Genomic DNA, 18041 nt, shown 5'->3' on the forward strand with positions numbered 1-18041 from the left:
TAAGAGGGAATGGGAGTTTATGGTATTCCTAGACAGGAAGTGGAGGAGGGTAGTTAGGCAGAGTCAGGCTTGCACTCCTGATAATCTTTCCTGCTCTACACTCAAGGAATGATTTAGTTGCACATTTCTTGCTGTCTGTGCTACTGTGACATGAGCTCTGTTCACACAATCAACATACTGAGAATGAAGGTGAATGAAGATGACTTGAACATCATTCCAATCTCCATGTGTTCATTTAATGACATGAGCAGATCTTACACATGCAGAGACTGAATGTAGGCTGTCTGCACATGATCAGGAATTGTTTGCATGCTTTCTGCATGGCCAAGCCTAAACATCTATGGTTTATGAACAAGAAGAGTCTATGTACATGGCTGACTGAATGGGTATATAATTCAGGGGCAAGGCTTGAAACCACTAGCCTGCCATTAAATCTACCTATTGTGCAGGTCACATGAACAGACATATCTGCCCCCCCCAAAAAAATGGCCACAATTGTTCTGGATTTAGATAAAAAGGGAAAATGGAGCCTTTTTAAGACAGAATTGTTCACCATCTCTCTGGTATAAGTAGAAGTTGTGGGATCATGATATTTCACAGTTTCTTAGAAAAACTGTTTAAGAAAGGGTGAAATAAGGCAGGAACAAGGTGGAAAGGAGAATAGAAGAGGCCCGGGCATATAAGGGAGAGAAATGTTGAACAACTCCTCTACCCTATCCTAGAAATCTGGATCCACAGTGCCTGCCTTGTCCATCATTCAGTTTGGAGTTGTGTTGAATGATGTAACGGAACCTAATCTCCTAGGAAGCAATATAGCACAAATGAAACAGAATCGTTTTTATTATCCAGCTTGTGAAGACGCTGAGTGACAGAAATCCGGAGCTTTGTAGCTACCTCATTTATTTCTGGGTAGTGACATTTTAATTTAAATAAACAGCAGTTGACAGCATGACACTAGAGTTGTTAATCCAGCTATTCTTGTGCCTCGTGGGTGTTTGGCATTAAATTCACCATTTACCAAAGCAGCTTACCTGATAATAGAGTTAGAATTTGTTTCTTATTGTGGGCCTATACAAAAACTATGTGTGCCAAGATTTGATTGTTGCAAACAATCCACATTTGCACCTTCCAGCAGTCATTTCTGCAGCTTCTTCCTGTCCTGGTTACCCAGTTTATAATAGTAAACAGTCTATCAAACCACTGAAGAGTGAGATTATCGAAATGTGGCTCCTAGTAAGTACCAGGCGTTCATTGAACATCTACTGAAGTCCAGGTTCCAATGAGGTGGTGTCAGGGCTCACTGTGCATCTGCTGAGGCCCACACTCAGCAGGGACCCCAGTGCTAACCCCTGAACACCTCCATCCTGCTTTCCTTCCTCCTGGTGATCACTGTCTTTCCACTTCTCCTATCTAAGCAAGTGAACAGTGTCTAGAGGAAGAAGATCAGAAATGTTCTTGCCTTACCTTCACATATTCCAGAGCCTGGGGGCAACCACTGAAAAAGTTCTCTCATGTGTAACCTTTTGCCCCATCTCAGATAACAGGAGAACTCTATGGATAAAAATGTAGTTGAAATAGCTGGAATAAATTCTAGCTACAAAGCTGGCAGGGATGTAACAGCGCTCAAGTAAGTGGACATGGGGTGAGGGTGGGGGATACAGCCATGACTTCATCAACTACTTCATTAACTGACTAGTCTCATAAAATCCTTGTCAGAAAGAGAAAAAGATCTGAATGAAAGCTCTGTGTTGCAACTAGATCCTGCACACTAACCCTTTCTGCTCTTGTGGAAATTTCAGTTTGTGTTTGCTCAAAATGAAATTTTAGAGAAATAACAAGAAAAGCTTTATTTCAGCTGTTCATTGCTTAGGGCTAGATCAAGTAGCTGAACATTCTCTTTGCATATATGTGTGTGTGTGTGTGTGTGTGTGCGTGTGTGTGTGTGTGTATACACACACACACACACACACACACACACAGTAGTACCTCGGTTTTCGAACATCTCAGAAGTCAAACGTTTCGGTTTTCGAACACTGAAAACCCAGAAGTAACGTCTTTGGTTTTCAAATGTTTTGGAAGTCGGATGGTCTACCAGAACGGATTACGTTTGAAAACCGAGGTACCACTCTAGTCTGAACAAATCAATGATAGGAGTCAGATGCAGGAAGGTAGCAGTCCATTCAGAAAGAAACATTAATCTCATTTTTGAGTAGAATATGCCACACTCTCCCCAATATAGCCTCCTGGTTGCCATAAACCAGGGGTGGAGAGCAGAGGTGAATCTCCAGGCACTGGGGTGGAATCCTTAGTCTATCATCTCATGGGAGGGGGTGAAGTGGTGCCCCACCTCCACTTCAGAACAGTGTGACCACAGGTCAGAGGTGTCTAGTTGGAAGTCTCTGTCTAAAAGCCAAGGTGTGTGACAAATGGGTCATAGAGCTTCGTTCAGCAGCATGGAAGGGCCATCAATTTAGACCTGCGTCTTGTGATGGACCCATTAAGCCCATGATCGACCCTGTCATGCCTCAGCCATCTACCAGAAGGCTGGGAGAGATATGCACCCAATGCCTAAGCCAAATTCTACCTATATCTGGAATCAATAGAGTTGTGGTCAGTTTAAAATTGCAGAATATTGTCCTTGTCCAGTTTGTTTACCTCCTTAGACTAGGCCTTGCTCTGAGGGGAGAGGTCACTGCGAGTGGGACTGCAACTCTTAACTTTGACCTCTTTTGCACTTGTGCTTTTTCTTGTTCCCCTTTTCTGCCCTCCCCCCCGCTGCCCTTTTTTAAAAAAACTCTAGCAACATTACTGGAATGTTCATGGTAGGGCAGGGTGACACCCATTTGGGGATCCCAACCTTATATAGCAATCCAGTGCTATATAAGGATAGGGGAGAAATTCAGTTCACATTAAAAGGCAAAGCTATCAAATTCACACTTTCTGAAACAATATGCAAAGTGAAACAGCCATCTTTCATAATTTAAACTTCTCTGTATTTTGAAATGCAGTTCTCTGGCCGGGTAATGTGTACGAAAATTCATTTACTAGGTAAAGTATGTATATAGATGCCTATATCAGTGAAAATAACATACAAAAATGCATTATATTAGGGGGATTGTTTTGCAAAAATGTGTACATTAGGGAAAATTGCACACAAAATGTGTTTATCGGAAGAAATGTGCACTCCAGCATTGATGAATTTTCATGATAAAAAAACAGCACTTGCCAACTGAATTGGAAATGTGTAGAACTGAAGACTGCAAAAAAAATGATAAAGTGGCGGTACCCAAAATTTACAGGATAGTTGTGCACCAGAGTGCCAAGAGAGAGTGTGAAGTGGGTGGGTGTTTTACAAAGAAATCAATTTCAAATGCAGATTCAGCATAGCAATCATGTGGGAGGAAAAATAATACAAGAATAAACTGAATATAGAGGCGCTCCTCTAGATCTGAATTCTCTTGTGTCTTCCAAATAAATTCTTGATCATCTGACACAAAGAAAGAATGTGATTGCTTTCTACTATCTGAATACATTTACAGATTTGTAGGTTAACTTAACAGCTAAGTTAAATTGAGTTTGAATCACCTTAGGGGACTTGATTACATCTCAACCTCTTAGAAAACCTTATTTGCAGTCTGTAAATATACTGAGTGAACCATCTAATGCAGTTCATTCCTCCACGTGTTCTATTTTGGGTCCTGATATAATTGAGAGTGGCAACCACGACTGCCGGTGACGTGACAGAATGCATTAAAAACTGTTGATGTATAACACTGCCAAATGAATTCTTCTTGCTTTTATTCTGAACCCATAATAGCAGAATGCTAATCTCAGATCCACTGGAAAAGCATGTCACTTTCTGATTTGCATTCTTTACACAAATCTGCAAATTTTAAAAAGGGCTGCTCCCCACCCCTTTCTGCTTTTCTACCGGCTCACACCAGACAAATTTACTTTGTTTTACTTATTGTTTAACAAAATTCATATAAAAATTGACTGTAGTAAAACCTCTAAGAAGTTTACAAAAACATAAAAATGATAAAAACAGAGTTAAAACAGTTAAAAGATTTAAAGAGAATTTAAATTAACAATAAATAAATAAATAAACAAATAAATAAATAAATATTGTCTAGCAGCACCTTATAAATTATTATTATTAGTCATTTTGGACTCACATCTGTCCATGGAGGTGCAGGTCAATTCTGTATCCAGGGCAGGTGTCTACCAACTCCACCTGGTACGCAGGCTGAGACCCTACCTGCCCGCGGACTGTCTCGCCAGAGTGGTGCATGCTCTAGTTATCTCCCGCTTGGACTACTGCAATGCGCTCTATGTGGGGCTACCTTTGAAGGTGACCCGGAAATTACAACTAATCCAGAATGTGGCAGCTAGACTGATGACTGGGGCAGCCGCCGAGACCACGTAACACCGGTCTTGAAAGACCTACATTGGCTCCCAGTACGTTTCCGAGCACAATTCAAAGTGTTGGTGTTGACCTTTAAAGCCCTAAACAGCCTCGGTCCTATATACCTGAAGGAGCGTCTCCACCCCCATCGTTCTGCCCAGACGCTGAGGTCCAGCGCCGAGGGCCTTCTGGTGGTTCCCTCATTGTGAGAAGCAAAGCTACAGGGAACCAGGCAGAGGGCCTTCTTGGTAGTGGCGCCCGCCCTGTGGAACGCCCTCCCATCAGATGTCAAAGCGATAAACAACTACCTGACATTCAGAAGACATCTTAAGGCAGCCCTGTTCAGGGAAGTTTTTAATGCATCACATTTTAGTGTATTTTTGGTCTTTGTGGAAGCCGCCCAGAGTGGCTGGGGAAACCCAGCCAGGTGGGCGGGGTGCAAATAATAAATTACTATTATTATTATTATAGGTCAACTAAGTTTGTTCTGGTATAAGCTTTCGTGTGCATGCACACTTCTTCAGATACCTTCTTCAGATGCATGCACGCAAAAGCTTATACCTGAACAAACTTAGTTGGTCTATAAGGTGCTACTGGATAATTTTTTATTTATTTTTATTTCGACTGCGTCAGACCAACATGGCTACCTACCTAAAAGTAAAAAAAAAGAAGAAGATTTTTCAACACTGATGTTTCTGAATAGGCTTGCCTGATCAAAAATATTTTAAGCACACCTCAAAAAGAATACAATGTAGGTGCATTCCTGACTTGAATTGGCAGGGAGTTCCAAAGTGTAGATGCTGCCACACTAAAAGAACAATTTCTTATAACTGCAGGAGTATTATATGGCAACAGTAATAGTGTCTGAAGAGGTCAAGTGGGCATATGCGAGAAGCAAAAATACCCTATATATTTTTCACAGAAACTCAAGGCATCTTACAATCTACAACACAAAAACCACAGTAAATCATAAAACTATCTCTGTTTAAATAATGACTAGTGACAATTTGGTGCAGGGTTTTCAGAAGAGAAACTAATACAGTGGTACCTCAGGTTACATATGCTTCAGGTTACAGACTCAGCTAACCCAGAAATAGTGCCACAGGTTAAGAACTTTGCTTCAGGATGTGAACAGAAATCATGTTCTGGCGGCGCGGCAGCAGCAGGAGGCCCCATTAGCTAAAGTGGTGCTTCAGGTTAAGAACGGACCTCCAGAACGAATTAAGTACTTAACCCGAGGTACCACTGTACTGCCGACTCCAATCCAGACTCTTTTTCTTCATTATATGAAAAGAAAGATCAAGGCAATGTACAACAATGTGAAAGAACAATAATGTGATGACTGTTTCTTCAAATGTTATTCTTCAGACCATCACCTCACCACCACCAAGGCACACTTTTTGCTTATGCAGATTGTTCTGGCAATTCACAGTGCTGCATATACTGAAAGCAATAAATTGTGGAAAACATTATAATGACAGGTCAATCACGAATGCCCCCCTCCCTTTCATTCTCTTGTGCTGTAATCTCCATGCTGCAAAGTGCCAAGGAGTTACTATAATAATGGTCATTCATTAAGCAGTCGTTCAGCACACAGAGAAAGAGATAAATATGACTTACCTTTAGCACAGCAAAAGAAGAAGAAGAAGAAGAAGAAGAAGAAGAAGAAGAAGAAGAAGAAGAAGAACAGGGCACCAAAAAGGTCTTGGGCCTTTGCCAGAGCCCACATAGCAGGAACACTTGCAGATGCCTGCATGACATCATATTTGTATATGTGGTAAAATGCTTCACTGTATGCATTGCATGTGCATAAAGGTGAGGTGAAGGTTGCTATGGGAACCTGAAGTCTTAATTTCTTGACTTGAGTATCTGAAACAACAAACTTGGCACACACACACCCAACACTATTTCATATGACATCCCACATAACTTGGAGGAAAGCAGCCGTGTTGAAGAGAGTTAGTAAAAGAAAAAGCAAATGTGAAGATGAGTGAGAATTGCAACTTCTCGTGTAAGTTTGGTGGAAGATTTTAATGGAAGCTTATAACAGAGATTCAGGAGATTCAAGCATTACATTTAATAAGACTCCGTCTACTCAGTTACTCAGCCTAATCTTGCCTTAATCTTAGGAAGATTAAGTTGGGGAGATGGCATGATAGAGGTTTTGTAAAATTGTGCATGCTAGGGAGCAAGTAAAAGATACATTTCTCCCTCCCTCATAATACAGCAAATGGAGCCCTTCCATTAAATCGGCCGACAGTAGAATCAGGACAGACACACAAAAAGTACTTCTTCAGACAAACGCAAGATGTGGTGAAGCTGGAAGTGGGCATGAAAGAGAAAGTTTTAAGCAAGCGTCTAAGGCATAGCACCATAGATCAGTGGAGGCTGGTTCATTAGGCCAATGGGGCACTGTCCCACTAACCTCAGTCTGCCCTGAAGACAGCCTACACCTGCCTGCCTCAAATGTCTCTTATTAAAGATGCAGGCTATGTTTTCCCAAAATCCTCTGGATTGTTCTCAGATAGTTTCCAGATTAATTTTCATACTGAGATGCGATGAGCATTGGAAAGTGGGTGCATGGCTAGTTAGGTAGATAACACTGGAGCCAAAATGTCACAGAATGCAAGCAGTTATAGCCTTTGGCATTTCTATGCAAGGACAAAACAATATATGAAATAAGCTGAGAAATTATTCACAACAGCAGTAATTGGTGAGAACACAATCTTCCTACCTTCGCTGTGCTAATTTAACACCTGTCAAAGGACACAACGTTAATAAACAGTGAAGCTAATAGCAACTACTCATCCAACACACTCACTGTTGCAGAATTGCTGAACAGGGAACACCTGGAGCTTCTTAGCGATTAATGCGGGGCACAACACAGCTCAAGTTACACACTTTTAGGCTGCAGGCTCCATCATACTTGCTCCAAATTGAGGCCCATTGAAACCAATGGGAATTACTATGATGCAAATTTTATTTATTTATTTATTTACGGCTATTAGCCCATAAAATATGTACAAACATAAAAACACAGAGACATAAAAACAGATATATCCGACTGCAGAAAAAATGGTTAGCACAGGGCTGTTATGGTTGACTTAATTTTGCAGGAAGTGAATTATATGCTTATCCCCTCCCCCTACCCGAAATCAAGAGAATTTAAAAAGTGCTTAGCTTTGGCAATGATCTCTTGCTAACATCTGCTGAAAAAGCTGCTGTAAGAAGGTACAGGAGCAAAGGCTTGTAAAGTTGGCAATCCTAGATAAGTCTAGTTTTATCATGGGTTGGATCCAGACTAATTATTTTAGCTGGATTTAATTCTCATTGAAATTAATGGGGCAAGTTAGTCATTACTTGTGCCATTGATTTCAGTGGGAACTATGTCCAACAAACTTAGTTCACATCCCCCTCAATTAATTTACTCGGAAGTGACTGATTTAAACTTACAAAACAGTCCTATAAATATTTACTCAGAAATAAGTCTCCTTGAGCTTAATAGGGCTCACTTCCAGGTAATTGGATGTAGGATTGCAGCCATAACTTTCCCCCCTTTCTATGTGCAGTTAAGTCAAACCTGTGAACTGATTTTGATTTAGATAAAACTTTTTGTTTTCTTTATCCTGTTGTAGGTCATTCATACGATGAGAGCCATTGACAAAGATGATCCTAAAAATGGACACTATTTTGTTTACAACCTTCCACAGGAAATGACCAACAATCCAAATTTCACAATTGAGAAAAATCAAGGTAAATATATATAATGCATAAATATAACACAACAGAGTGTCATGTGCCATGTTTTATTTCTTTCTGCTTGCTTTGTTCTGTTTATTTTGCAAATGTCTCTTTCTCTTCACAAATGAGAATTGGGCTTCAGTCTTTTTCAAAATGTCTGGGACTGGTGCTGAAAGTCACAACTTGGGTTAGAATGATTTTAAGATACGGTAGTCACCAAGGAATTTAAAACTTCCTAGGACAGATTTATCTTCTAATTGGATTGTGGCTAATTCTGAAGTGCTGGAAATATCTAGTGTATTGATTTTTTTTGTTAACGTCAAGTACGGATCAGCATATTTCCCCTGTTCTGTTCCTTCTCTGTTCTGTTGGTTAGGTCTGTTCTCCATTCCACTCCTTCTGAATTTTTATGTTACAAGAACATTTTTTTAAAAATGCATAGAGGAAGTCACTGTTTGTGTGTTTGGAATGTGTCACAAAGAAGTCTATGTATATATACAACAGCATATACAGTGCTATTTTTTCTAGGAAAAGAGGTGCCAGAACTCACCAGGAATGCCTCCCTTGTTTTCTTATAATGGCAATGGCACCCACCTGAAAGGTGCTGGAACTGAATTCTGGTGAATTCCTGCTGGAAAAAAGCCCTGAACATATGTAGGGGTCTTTTATATTCTGAGTGATAGTGGAAAAGGAAGGAACACATAGGTGTGCATAGCCATTTTCTTTCTTCATTGAATAAGTAGTTTTATATAAGCTACTGTTGAGCTTTCACTCTAAAATGGAAGGTGTAGAAATTTGTGATTAGGCTGGACATATAACAGCTTGGCATTTGGGCCTCTAGAAGTAAATAAGGAACGGAATAACAATGAAAAATATGTACTATGTTATGATATTGAAATTGTGTGCTTATCAATTCAAAGTGCTGCTTTTAATGTATAAAGTCTTGTGCAGTTCAGGATTCAAATACCTCTAGGACCACCCCTCACCACATGAACTGACCTGGACCCTGTGATCATTGTCTGAGGTCCTTTTCCTTGTGCTTCCTCCACAGGAGGCCTGGAAGGTGGCAATATGAACATAGCCCTTTCAAGCAGTAGCTCCCTGCCCGTGGGATGCTCTTCCCAGGGAGACACACTTGGCTTTTCCCTTTCCCTTTCTCATTTCCCTTTACCACATATATCCCCAATCAACCACTTCAGTCAATGGTACTGACACAGTTACAAGTACTACACAATACCTGTTCCGCATTTGTAAGAACTTGATATTTTAGTGTGGCAGCACCTACAGTTTAGAACTCCCTATCAATTGATATCAGACAAGCGCCTTCAATGTATTCTTTTCAGTGCCTGCTAAAAACATTTTCGTTTGGACAAGGCTACACAAATTTTCAGAAAGCTGATGCAAGATTTAATCTGTTTTCAATCTATTGTTAGTTTAACTTTACAAAAGTCTTAAATTATTCTTGTTCATTCTTCTTATGGATAATTTCATTGTTTTATCTTTTTTTGTATACCAATTTGATGCTCTTAACAACCAAGCAGCGTGTAAATTTTATGAACTAAATAAACAGACCCATTGAAAATAATAGACATGACTAACTTAGGTCCCTTAGGTGGGTTACTCTGAATATGACTAACATTGAGTAACACTGAGTCAAAGGACTCAGTGACTCCTCAAATAGAAACCTATCTTGACGCAAAGCCAGCTTGAGTAAAGGAGAATTAGTATCAAGCATGTACTAAAAAAGGGAGGGGGGCAATAAAGTTGTTAGGTCAGCAAAGTTTGAAGGACAACTTACCTTAGCATTGCCATTTGAAAAGGAAGGGCACACTTTAATCCTGTCACACTCTAGAATTGTCATTTCATTCACACCGTGGAAGGAAGAAGACAAATTTGGATCCCTTTTCTACTGTCATTGAGTTATAAAATTTACCCTGGCCTCATTTCCTGGCACACAGATTTACTTGAAGGTCAGGCAGCAAATGAACAGTAAACAGTCTTGAAAGATAATTTTCTGAATGTGTGGATTGTCACATTAGGGACTGCTCTTCATTGGTTTGATTGATACAGTCGCCAGCTGCACTTAAGTCCCTTAAGCAGTGCATATCCATGGATGCCTCGTGCGTTGCATGTGTGCTGATGTGCAGCTGACTTGCTGAATCTTCACTCTGCCTCCAAAGCACCATTTCAGATTTCACTGGATTGGAGGGGAGGGTGAAGAGAGGAAAGCAGGGAGGGCAAAAAGGTTTCATGAGGCAAGATTCTCAGTCAATGTTTTCAGTCAAGGTCTGCTCTTTTATTTATTTGTTCAAAATTATTAGGTTGTATCCAACTAAGCCCTACTCAGAGTAAATCTATTGAAATTAATGCACTTAAGTTGCCCATGTCCATTAATTTCAGTGGATCTACATCGAGTGGGACTAGCCTTGGCAAAAAAACGGCATTTATTTTTAAAATGGAAGAATGTGGACTAATATGGGGCAAAGCTAAAGATTTTGCCAGCAAAATGGCCCAGTCTTGTACCATCAGGATGTGTCTTCCCCACCCCCTCATAATCAGGGGAGCAACATTTTTGCTTTGAAAGGCAACATTTTATCATGAGTCACATATTTAAGGGTGAATCAAATGCACCAGTACAGAATGGGAAACACCTTGGCTTAGTTGCAGGGGCTGTAGTTTATCATAAGAAGGTGAGTCAGCTATTTGATGTAGCTGCAAAATTGGCTAAGGCAACTTGCAGTTGGGTGTTGTGGTTAGAATGTCGCCCTAGAACCAGGCAGACCAGGGTTCAAATTCCCCACTTGGCCAAGATGCTCACTGGGTGACCTTGGGCCATTAACTGCCTCTCAGTCTAACCTACCCCCACAGGCTTGCTGTGAGGATAAAATGGGGCGGAGGAAAACTATGTATGCCACCTTGAGCTCCTTGGAGGAAAACTGGGATACAATTATAAATGCAATAAATAAAACCAAAGCAAACAAACAAATTCTAGAACCATTGTTTTTTTTTAAAAAAAAATCACATGAATAGCTCCATCCCCTCACCCACTTACCACTAGTCAGACCTCATCTGGAGGAATGGGACCAGTTTCCTGCATGTAAAGACATAGACATACTGGAATAGGTTCAGAGGAGGGAAATAAAGATGGTCACGGGTATGGAAAACAAGGCATATAAGGAAAAGTTCAAGGAAATGGACATGGATAATCTGTGGAAGAGAGGGTTTTTTGTGGGGCAGGGAGGTGGCAGTGACATGAAACCAGTCTTCAAATACGTGCAGGATTCTCTGAAGCCCTGTAGGCAAGACACCAGCTAATTTGAAGACTGGGAGAAATCATGTGATGGTAAGAGCAATCTTCAGTCAATGTGTTGTTGAATGACAACTCCTATTGTCCCTGAGCTTTAGTCATGTTTACTGAGGCTGATGCGAGTCAAACAACATCTGCAATAGCCACATTGGCTATTGCTGGCCTCTTCCTTAATGGAGGCCTTCATATACATACCAGGCAGTAATCTGTTGCTGATACTCTAGATTTCAAGAATCAAAAAGTATCAATATCTGTTCCACCTTCTATGATACTTTGAATCATAGAAGGTTGTTGACCATACTAATTCTGCTCAGTTAGTTAGTTCTACTCAAAGTAGTCCCATTGATGTTAAAGGACATGATTAACTTTTGTTCATTAATTTCAGTGGGTTCTGCTCTGAGTTGAATTTAGTTGGAACCCTACATTCTACATTATACTGAAATCAGTGGAATTTAACTTCCATGTAAGTGTCTAGAAACAGCAAGCTAGTGTGACAGAACATGCAAGTCATTTGAATTTCTCTTTGAGCTTTGTGAGCAGTCCATACCACTTATTAACCTTCCCCCTCCAATCTGTTGCCCTTCTGAGGTTTCCTCCTCATCCCAACCAAAGTTGTTTGCAGAATGGCACAGGAACACAGACCTCTATAATTGTTTATATCCTGCAACAAATATGTGCAATGCTATTTTTGTGTGACTAATTGTACTGCATTAAGGAAGTAACCTTTTTTTCTGGAAGAGCAATGTCAAAGCCTGCTTGCAGAATGGTATGCTGTCCTTTTCTTAATCATCATTATGTTTCTAATGGGTTTTGATGCACACATATTGAAGGATACCCTTGTCCGTAAAACAGCTCCTTGGTTCCTGGGTTATAATTTCTATTTCACTTCAAATTAATGTTGAATGATTTTATTTTTTTAAGAACACTAACTTCCTTATTGTAGAATACACACAAACACACACACACATTTTATTTTAACATCTGTGGAGCCTGTGGCCCTGCAGACACTGGAATTCATCCCTGGTGTCTAGGGTGTGGGTGTGGGTGGCTGGGTGTTCACATGCATGCATGTTCTATGAGATACTCTGATTTTGACCTCTGAGGTCTTATGTGGCACAGGGCCGCCTCTTTCAATATGAACCAACCTGGACTCTGCAATCTTCATCTGAGGCTATTTTTAGTGTACCTCCTCCATGGGAAGTCTAGAGGATGGCAACATGAGAATAAGCCTTTTCTGTGGTGGCTGTGCATTTCTGGAATGCTCTATCCCAACTTGCCTGGCACTGTCATTGCACCAGGCAAAAACATGCTTTTTTTCATCAGGCATTTGGCTTTTGATTATTTGTGGCATTTTTGCATGTGCAGGATGTTTTAACTTTGGTATCCTTTTTTAAAAAAGAACAATCTTTTGGGTTATTTTTCTTTAATGCTGGTTTTAATGCATTTACATGTTTGGTTTTTGCTTAAAACATTGTAAATTCTTTTGATCTGCCATGTGAAAAATACAACAACAACAAATGATGATGATAATAATAAGAAGAAGAACAGGTTGCAGTATACTCCTGCATACCCATCCTTCAGCATCAGCAAATTAAAAACAGTTAAATTATAGTCACAGGAATAGAATGGCTCCTGAAAACACATTTCAGGTGTCAAAGGCCAGGGTACAGAAGTGCATTTTCAGTTCTATTTTATACATTTTATGTACATTTTTATCTAATATATGCATTTGTGTATGCATTTTTTAGTTTGAGATCTTCATCACAAACTTGTAAATGTGCATAATGAAGGACAGCTGTGTTTCTCTTTGCATATTGTTTTGAGTAGTGTGAATTTTCTAAGTTTGCAGTGAACTAAATTTCTTATAAGGCTTGCATTTCCTGGGTAAAGTGAATGCTCCTGAATTTCTAAGGGATTTCATTGGCTGCTCTGCTTTTTTGCCTAGGTAAGAGAGCTGGGTGACCACAATTTTGTGAGTAAGAATGAATTTTAGGTTCAATTATCTTCCTTATCATACTAACATAATCTTGGCAGGGATCCCCAACCTTGTGCCATGGAGAGCTGAATATTCTCATAAAGGAGAGGAAATATGCAGAATTGCCATTTCAATTTCCATTCCACTTATGTGTCCATAAGGCATCAAATTAGACACAAACATCAGTGGCTTTTGAGACAAACAGCTTATCAGGTGGTAGAATGGTTCTTGGGCTGTACCAATTTAGACATAGCAGGTGTCACATGGGTAGAGCTTTTCAAGCACTGTGTCAGTTTAGGCTGAGTGACTGGATGCTTCCTACTGAAATAATATTCATGCACACAGAAATTAGGTTAGCAGAGAGGCTAGGTTAAGTGTTTGCTATGTAGGGAGCTTTATTTATATGAGGGAGTTTTCAATCATTCAGTCCCTTTCCCACCCACTGTCTGAAGTGGATAGGAATAGTTTTATCTTGTGATACACAGTTTGTCAAACGAGCCTCTTATTTTACCACAGGTAGAATCAATCAGCAGTTATTCGAATGAATTATAGGCACTGTAAATGCAAGCCTTCCCACAGATTCAAGCGCCAGGATCCCCAGGTGTATGAAGTTGCTTTATAAGAAAATAGACCAGTGGCACATCTGGTCCTGTATTATCTACTCTGACTGGCAGTGGCTCTCCAGGGTTTCAGGTAGACGGGTTTGCCATTACATGCTGCCTGGTCCTTTTAAATGGAGAGGACAAGGATTAAAGCTGGGACCTCCTGCATGCAGAGAATATGCTTTGTCAGTGAGCTGCAAAAGAGTTTGGCCAGCTGTTGGTTTGAAGGGCCCCTTGGCACTCTTTGGTGAGGCCCCTTCGCCACTGGCCTTCACTGTCAACAGTAGCAAAATGCAGCAGAGCTGACATTTTAATTTCCCACGAATACTCTAGAGTAATGCTACATTGGGGGCATTGTGAGGAATTAAAGTTGCAGCTCGACTTAGCTGCTGGACAGAGAAAATAAAACAATATTGAGCTTTGCCAGGGTGTTTGGCCCTGAGAACTGTCCAATGATGCCAGGTGCTGATGCCAGTCCTGGCCAGTGGTGAGAGGAGTTAAGTAGCATTGATATGTATGTGGGATGTGAAGAATCATTCGTTTCACCTGCTTTTTGAAATACATTGGCTTTGAAATACATTTTAGAACAGGGTAGAAAGCCCTTTCCAGCCAGAGGGCTGCAACCTTGTGAGGGCCGCTTGCCAATAGTGGGCAGGGCCAGAGGAGAAAAATGGGTGGGACAATGGAGACTATTTTTTGCCCATTGTACAGTAGGCTATATCCCAGACACACAAGTGTCAGGTGTTTCTTCACACACATACAACTCTCCATCTAGAGAAGCAAGAGGTATGATCACAGTTCCAAATAGGCAACATCACTTGAGGAGATGCCTGCTCCTTGTGATATTCGTAGAAAATGTTTATTCTACAACTCCTTTAAGCAGAACAGATGGCCACTTCTCAGACCAACAATTGAATGCAGACAAATCAGGCTGTGATATGAATCTCTCTCCCCTCCCCACCTTAACTCTGCCAACAGGGCTTTTGTGATTAGTGAAGATACCATCTCTTCCCCAGCCCTGCTACACATGATGAAGGAGGTAATAGTTGGAGGTGGGAGCAAGCAGTTTGGCCCAGATCAGGCCCAAAGTCATTGGGTGATGGCAGTGAGTTTCAGGCTAGCTCAGCCCCTCCCTGCCTGTAGTATGTCTCGTTTGGAGGCATTCCAACCTACCCAGTCCAAGGGGAATTTGGATTACTCCGCCTATCTCTCCAAAACCACAAACCACATGCACACACCAAACCAGCATAAGATTTCACCCTACTGTCTGTTCTGTCTAGCTAAAACCTCACTCACTCCTCTCCTGTACCCAGGATGCAGGCATCCAGCCAGACAGATCCCCCCTCCTCCGCCAAAAGCCAGAGGTAATCCATCAAGGTTTTCATTGGACTGGGAAGGCCAACCCGATGAATCAAGCTCACAAGGAAGGGGCATCTGGTAAGCTGTTTGTCCCTCTTTTAGGCATCCTTAGGCTGTTCTTCAGTAGTGCTGTTTTGGGGGTTGGGTTCTCCATTAAGTTGTGGTTGAGACTCCCCTCTAGCAATGTCCCAAGACTGCAGATTTATTTACACTTATATGCAACCTGAGCCTACAATAGAGGGGTTCGCTGCATTAAGGGTCTTGTTTCTCCCATAGCCACAGCTTTGGATTCAAACAGAAATTGTCCATGGCTATCTCTCTGGATTTCCAGCTTGTTGCTTTTTGCATTCAGGTTCTAGTTCACACAACTGCCTAACCTCTCTAATCTAAAATGTTTAAAGGGAAAATATTCCACTAGACTGCCACTTCCAGTCATAAGTGAATCTCACCAAATGACAAATTAACCTCTGTATTTTGTGGGAAATATTTTGCCACATCAAATTGTAAAACAAACAAACAATGACCTCAGTTTTAATATATTTAACACTATAACCCCAGTTTTAATAGATTTAAGAACAGGTTTTGTAATACAACATATAGTGCTATAAGCAAGTGAAGGTGTCCTATGAAATGAATATATCTTGTATATTCTTTATTCCTTTTCCTTTCTTGCATTATATATATAGTAGCCAACCATTTCATCTGGATTTGGAGTGTTGCTGTACTGGATATTATCCAACTGTGGCTTGCTAGAAAGAATTTGAATTATTTTCTCTGTGACCTGCCCAGCTGTATTTTTCTCCTCCTTTGCTAACCATTGGGGTCCAGTACATGATGAATCAGTGGATATCCTGCAAAAAGCTTACATCTGAAGTACTGCAAAGCAGGCCAGCATTCTTCTTCTGAAATTATTATCCAACCTGGGCAGTGGGGGTGGGGGGGAGTACAATGTAGAGGCATTTAAATGGTTGCCTACCATTGTCCCCATGTAACTGATAAAAATCTTTGTGTACACTGTAGTTCTTTGGCAATCTATATAATCACTTATCTCTGACTTTCATGACAGATGTGTGCTTGTTTTAGCCCTAGTGATAGAGTTGGCAACTATGTTGGGCATTTTATACAATGAAATTTTCTTGGAGAGTGTGTTTTTATACTGCAAAACAATGGCGAAACAGATCAAGAATCTCAAGGATCCTAACTGCATGCTCTTCTAAGGAGTACTTCACACAATAATATTATGATTCAAGCATGCTTTGTGTTCAGAAGTGCTTTTTCCCCTGCAAAGGACAAACTCATTTTTATAGTTCCAGACATTCCCCCCTCCCATACTCAAGAAAGCCTTGCATTCTACTATATTCATATTTATCATATTCCTCAGCAAATAAGAGCCCACTGAATCAGATTAAAAAGTCCACCTAGGCCAGACAAATGCATCCAATAATCCCTCAATGTTGAATGCATAATACCTTCCCTTCACCTGGTGCTCCCTTATACTGCTTCTGAATCTGGAGATATTTATACTGAAAATATTTTATTTTTCTCAATCAGGCATAGGCAAACTTGGCCCTCCAGATGTTTGGGACTACAACTCCCATCATCCCTAGCTAACAGGACCAGTGGTCAAGAATGATGGGAACTGTAGTCCCAAAGCATCTGGAGGGCCGAGTGCCTCTGCCTGTTCTAAATCATTTCTATACCACTTCATTCATTCATTTATAAAAAGGAAAGCTCAAAGCTGTTTACAAGCAAAATTAAATCATCAAATAAAGCACTACAAATTATTTTTTAAAGCATTCCGTAGGTAGGTCAAATATTCAGCTGCCAGGTTGCTCACCGGAGGAAGATGGTTTGAGCGTATTGTCCTGGTCCTGGTCCAACTGCACTGGCTACCAATTTGTATCTGGGCCCAATTAAAAGTGCTGGTTTTGACCTATAAAGCCTTAAATGGCTCAGGACCACAATACCTCAAGGGCTGCCTCTTCCCATATGAACCTAACCAGTCCCTGAGATCATCTTCTGAGGCCCTTCTTCATGTGCCTCCTCCTCGAGAGGTCCGGAAGGTGGCAACATGAGAACGGGCCTTCTCTGCAGAGGCTCCCGGTTTATGGAATGCTCTCCCCAGGGAAGTTCGCCTGGCGCCTTCATTATACACCATTATACACTCTTGCTTAACAGGAGAGGGAGCAACAAGACAGTGGAGAGGTTGTCATAGTGCAAGCACAAAGGAAGAAGTGTTGGATTGGTTCTGCATGTGTGTTTGCACAGCACCAGGCTCCCTTCTGCCTCCCAGTAAGCAAGAGGAACCCCATACCCACCAACATTCTGACCCCTGAACAGTGGCGTAGCGTGGGGGTGCAGGGGGGGCCGGCCGCACCGGGCGCAACATCTGGGGGTTAGGGTTAGGGGGCGCAAATCCACGGGTTAGGGGGCGCAAATTACTTGCCTTGCCCCGGGTGCTGACAACCCACCCTACGCCACTGCCCCTGAATCTGGGACACCATGCCAGGGGTGGCAGCAACAAGAGGCCACTTCCTCGGTGATGGCCCAACTCTGCTAGGTCTGACCTGGGGGCAGCGGCAGTGGAGCGAAGGGGCCCTAGCAGTGGCAGTGGCAGCTGCACCTCTACTCTGCTGGGCTAAAGTGTGCAAG

At 41.3% G+C, this 18041-nt stretch overlaps 1 protein-coding gene across 1 annotated transcript in view; it reads left to right on the plus strand.

Moving 5' to 3' along the window:
* CDH8 (cadherin 8) overlaps positions 1-18041 on the plus strand; it is a 231688-nt gene that overhangs the window by 196966 nt on the left and 16681 nt on the right. Inside the window, exon 10 of the mRNA XM_083625807.1 lies at positions 8041-8158. Coding sequence (XP_083481933.1) covers positions 8041-8158 — 118 coding nt within the window. The remainder of the gene's footprint in view (positions 1-8040; positions 8159-18041) is intronic.

Source organism: Podarcis filfolensis (assembly GCF_964270895.1).
Source record: "Podarcis filfolensis genome assembly, chromosome: 8".
Taxonomy (NCBI): Eukaryota; Metazoa; Chordata; class Lepidosauria; order Squamata; family Lacertidae; genus Podarcis; species Podarcis filfolensis.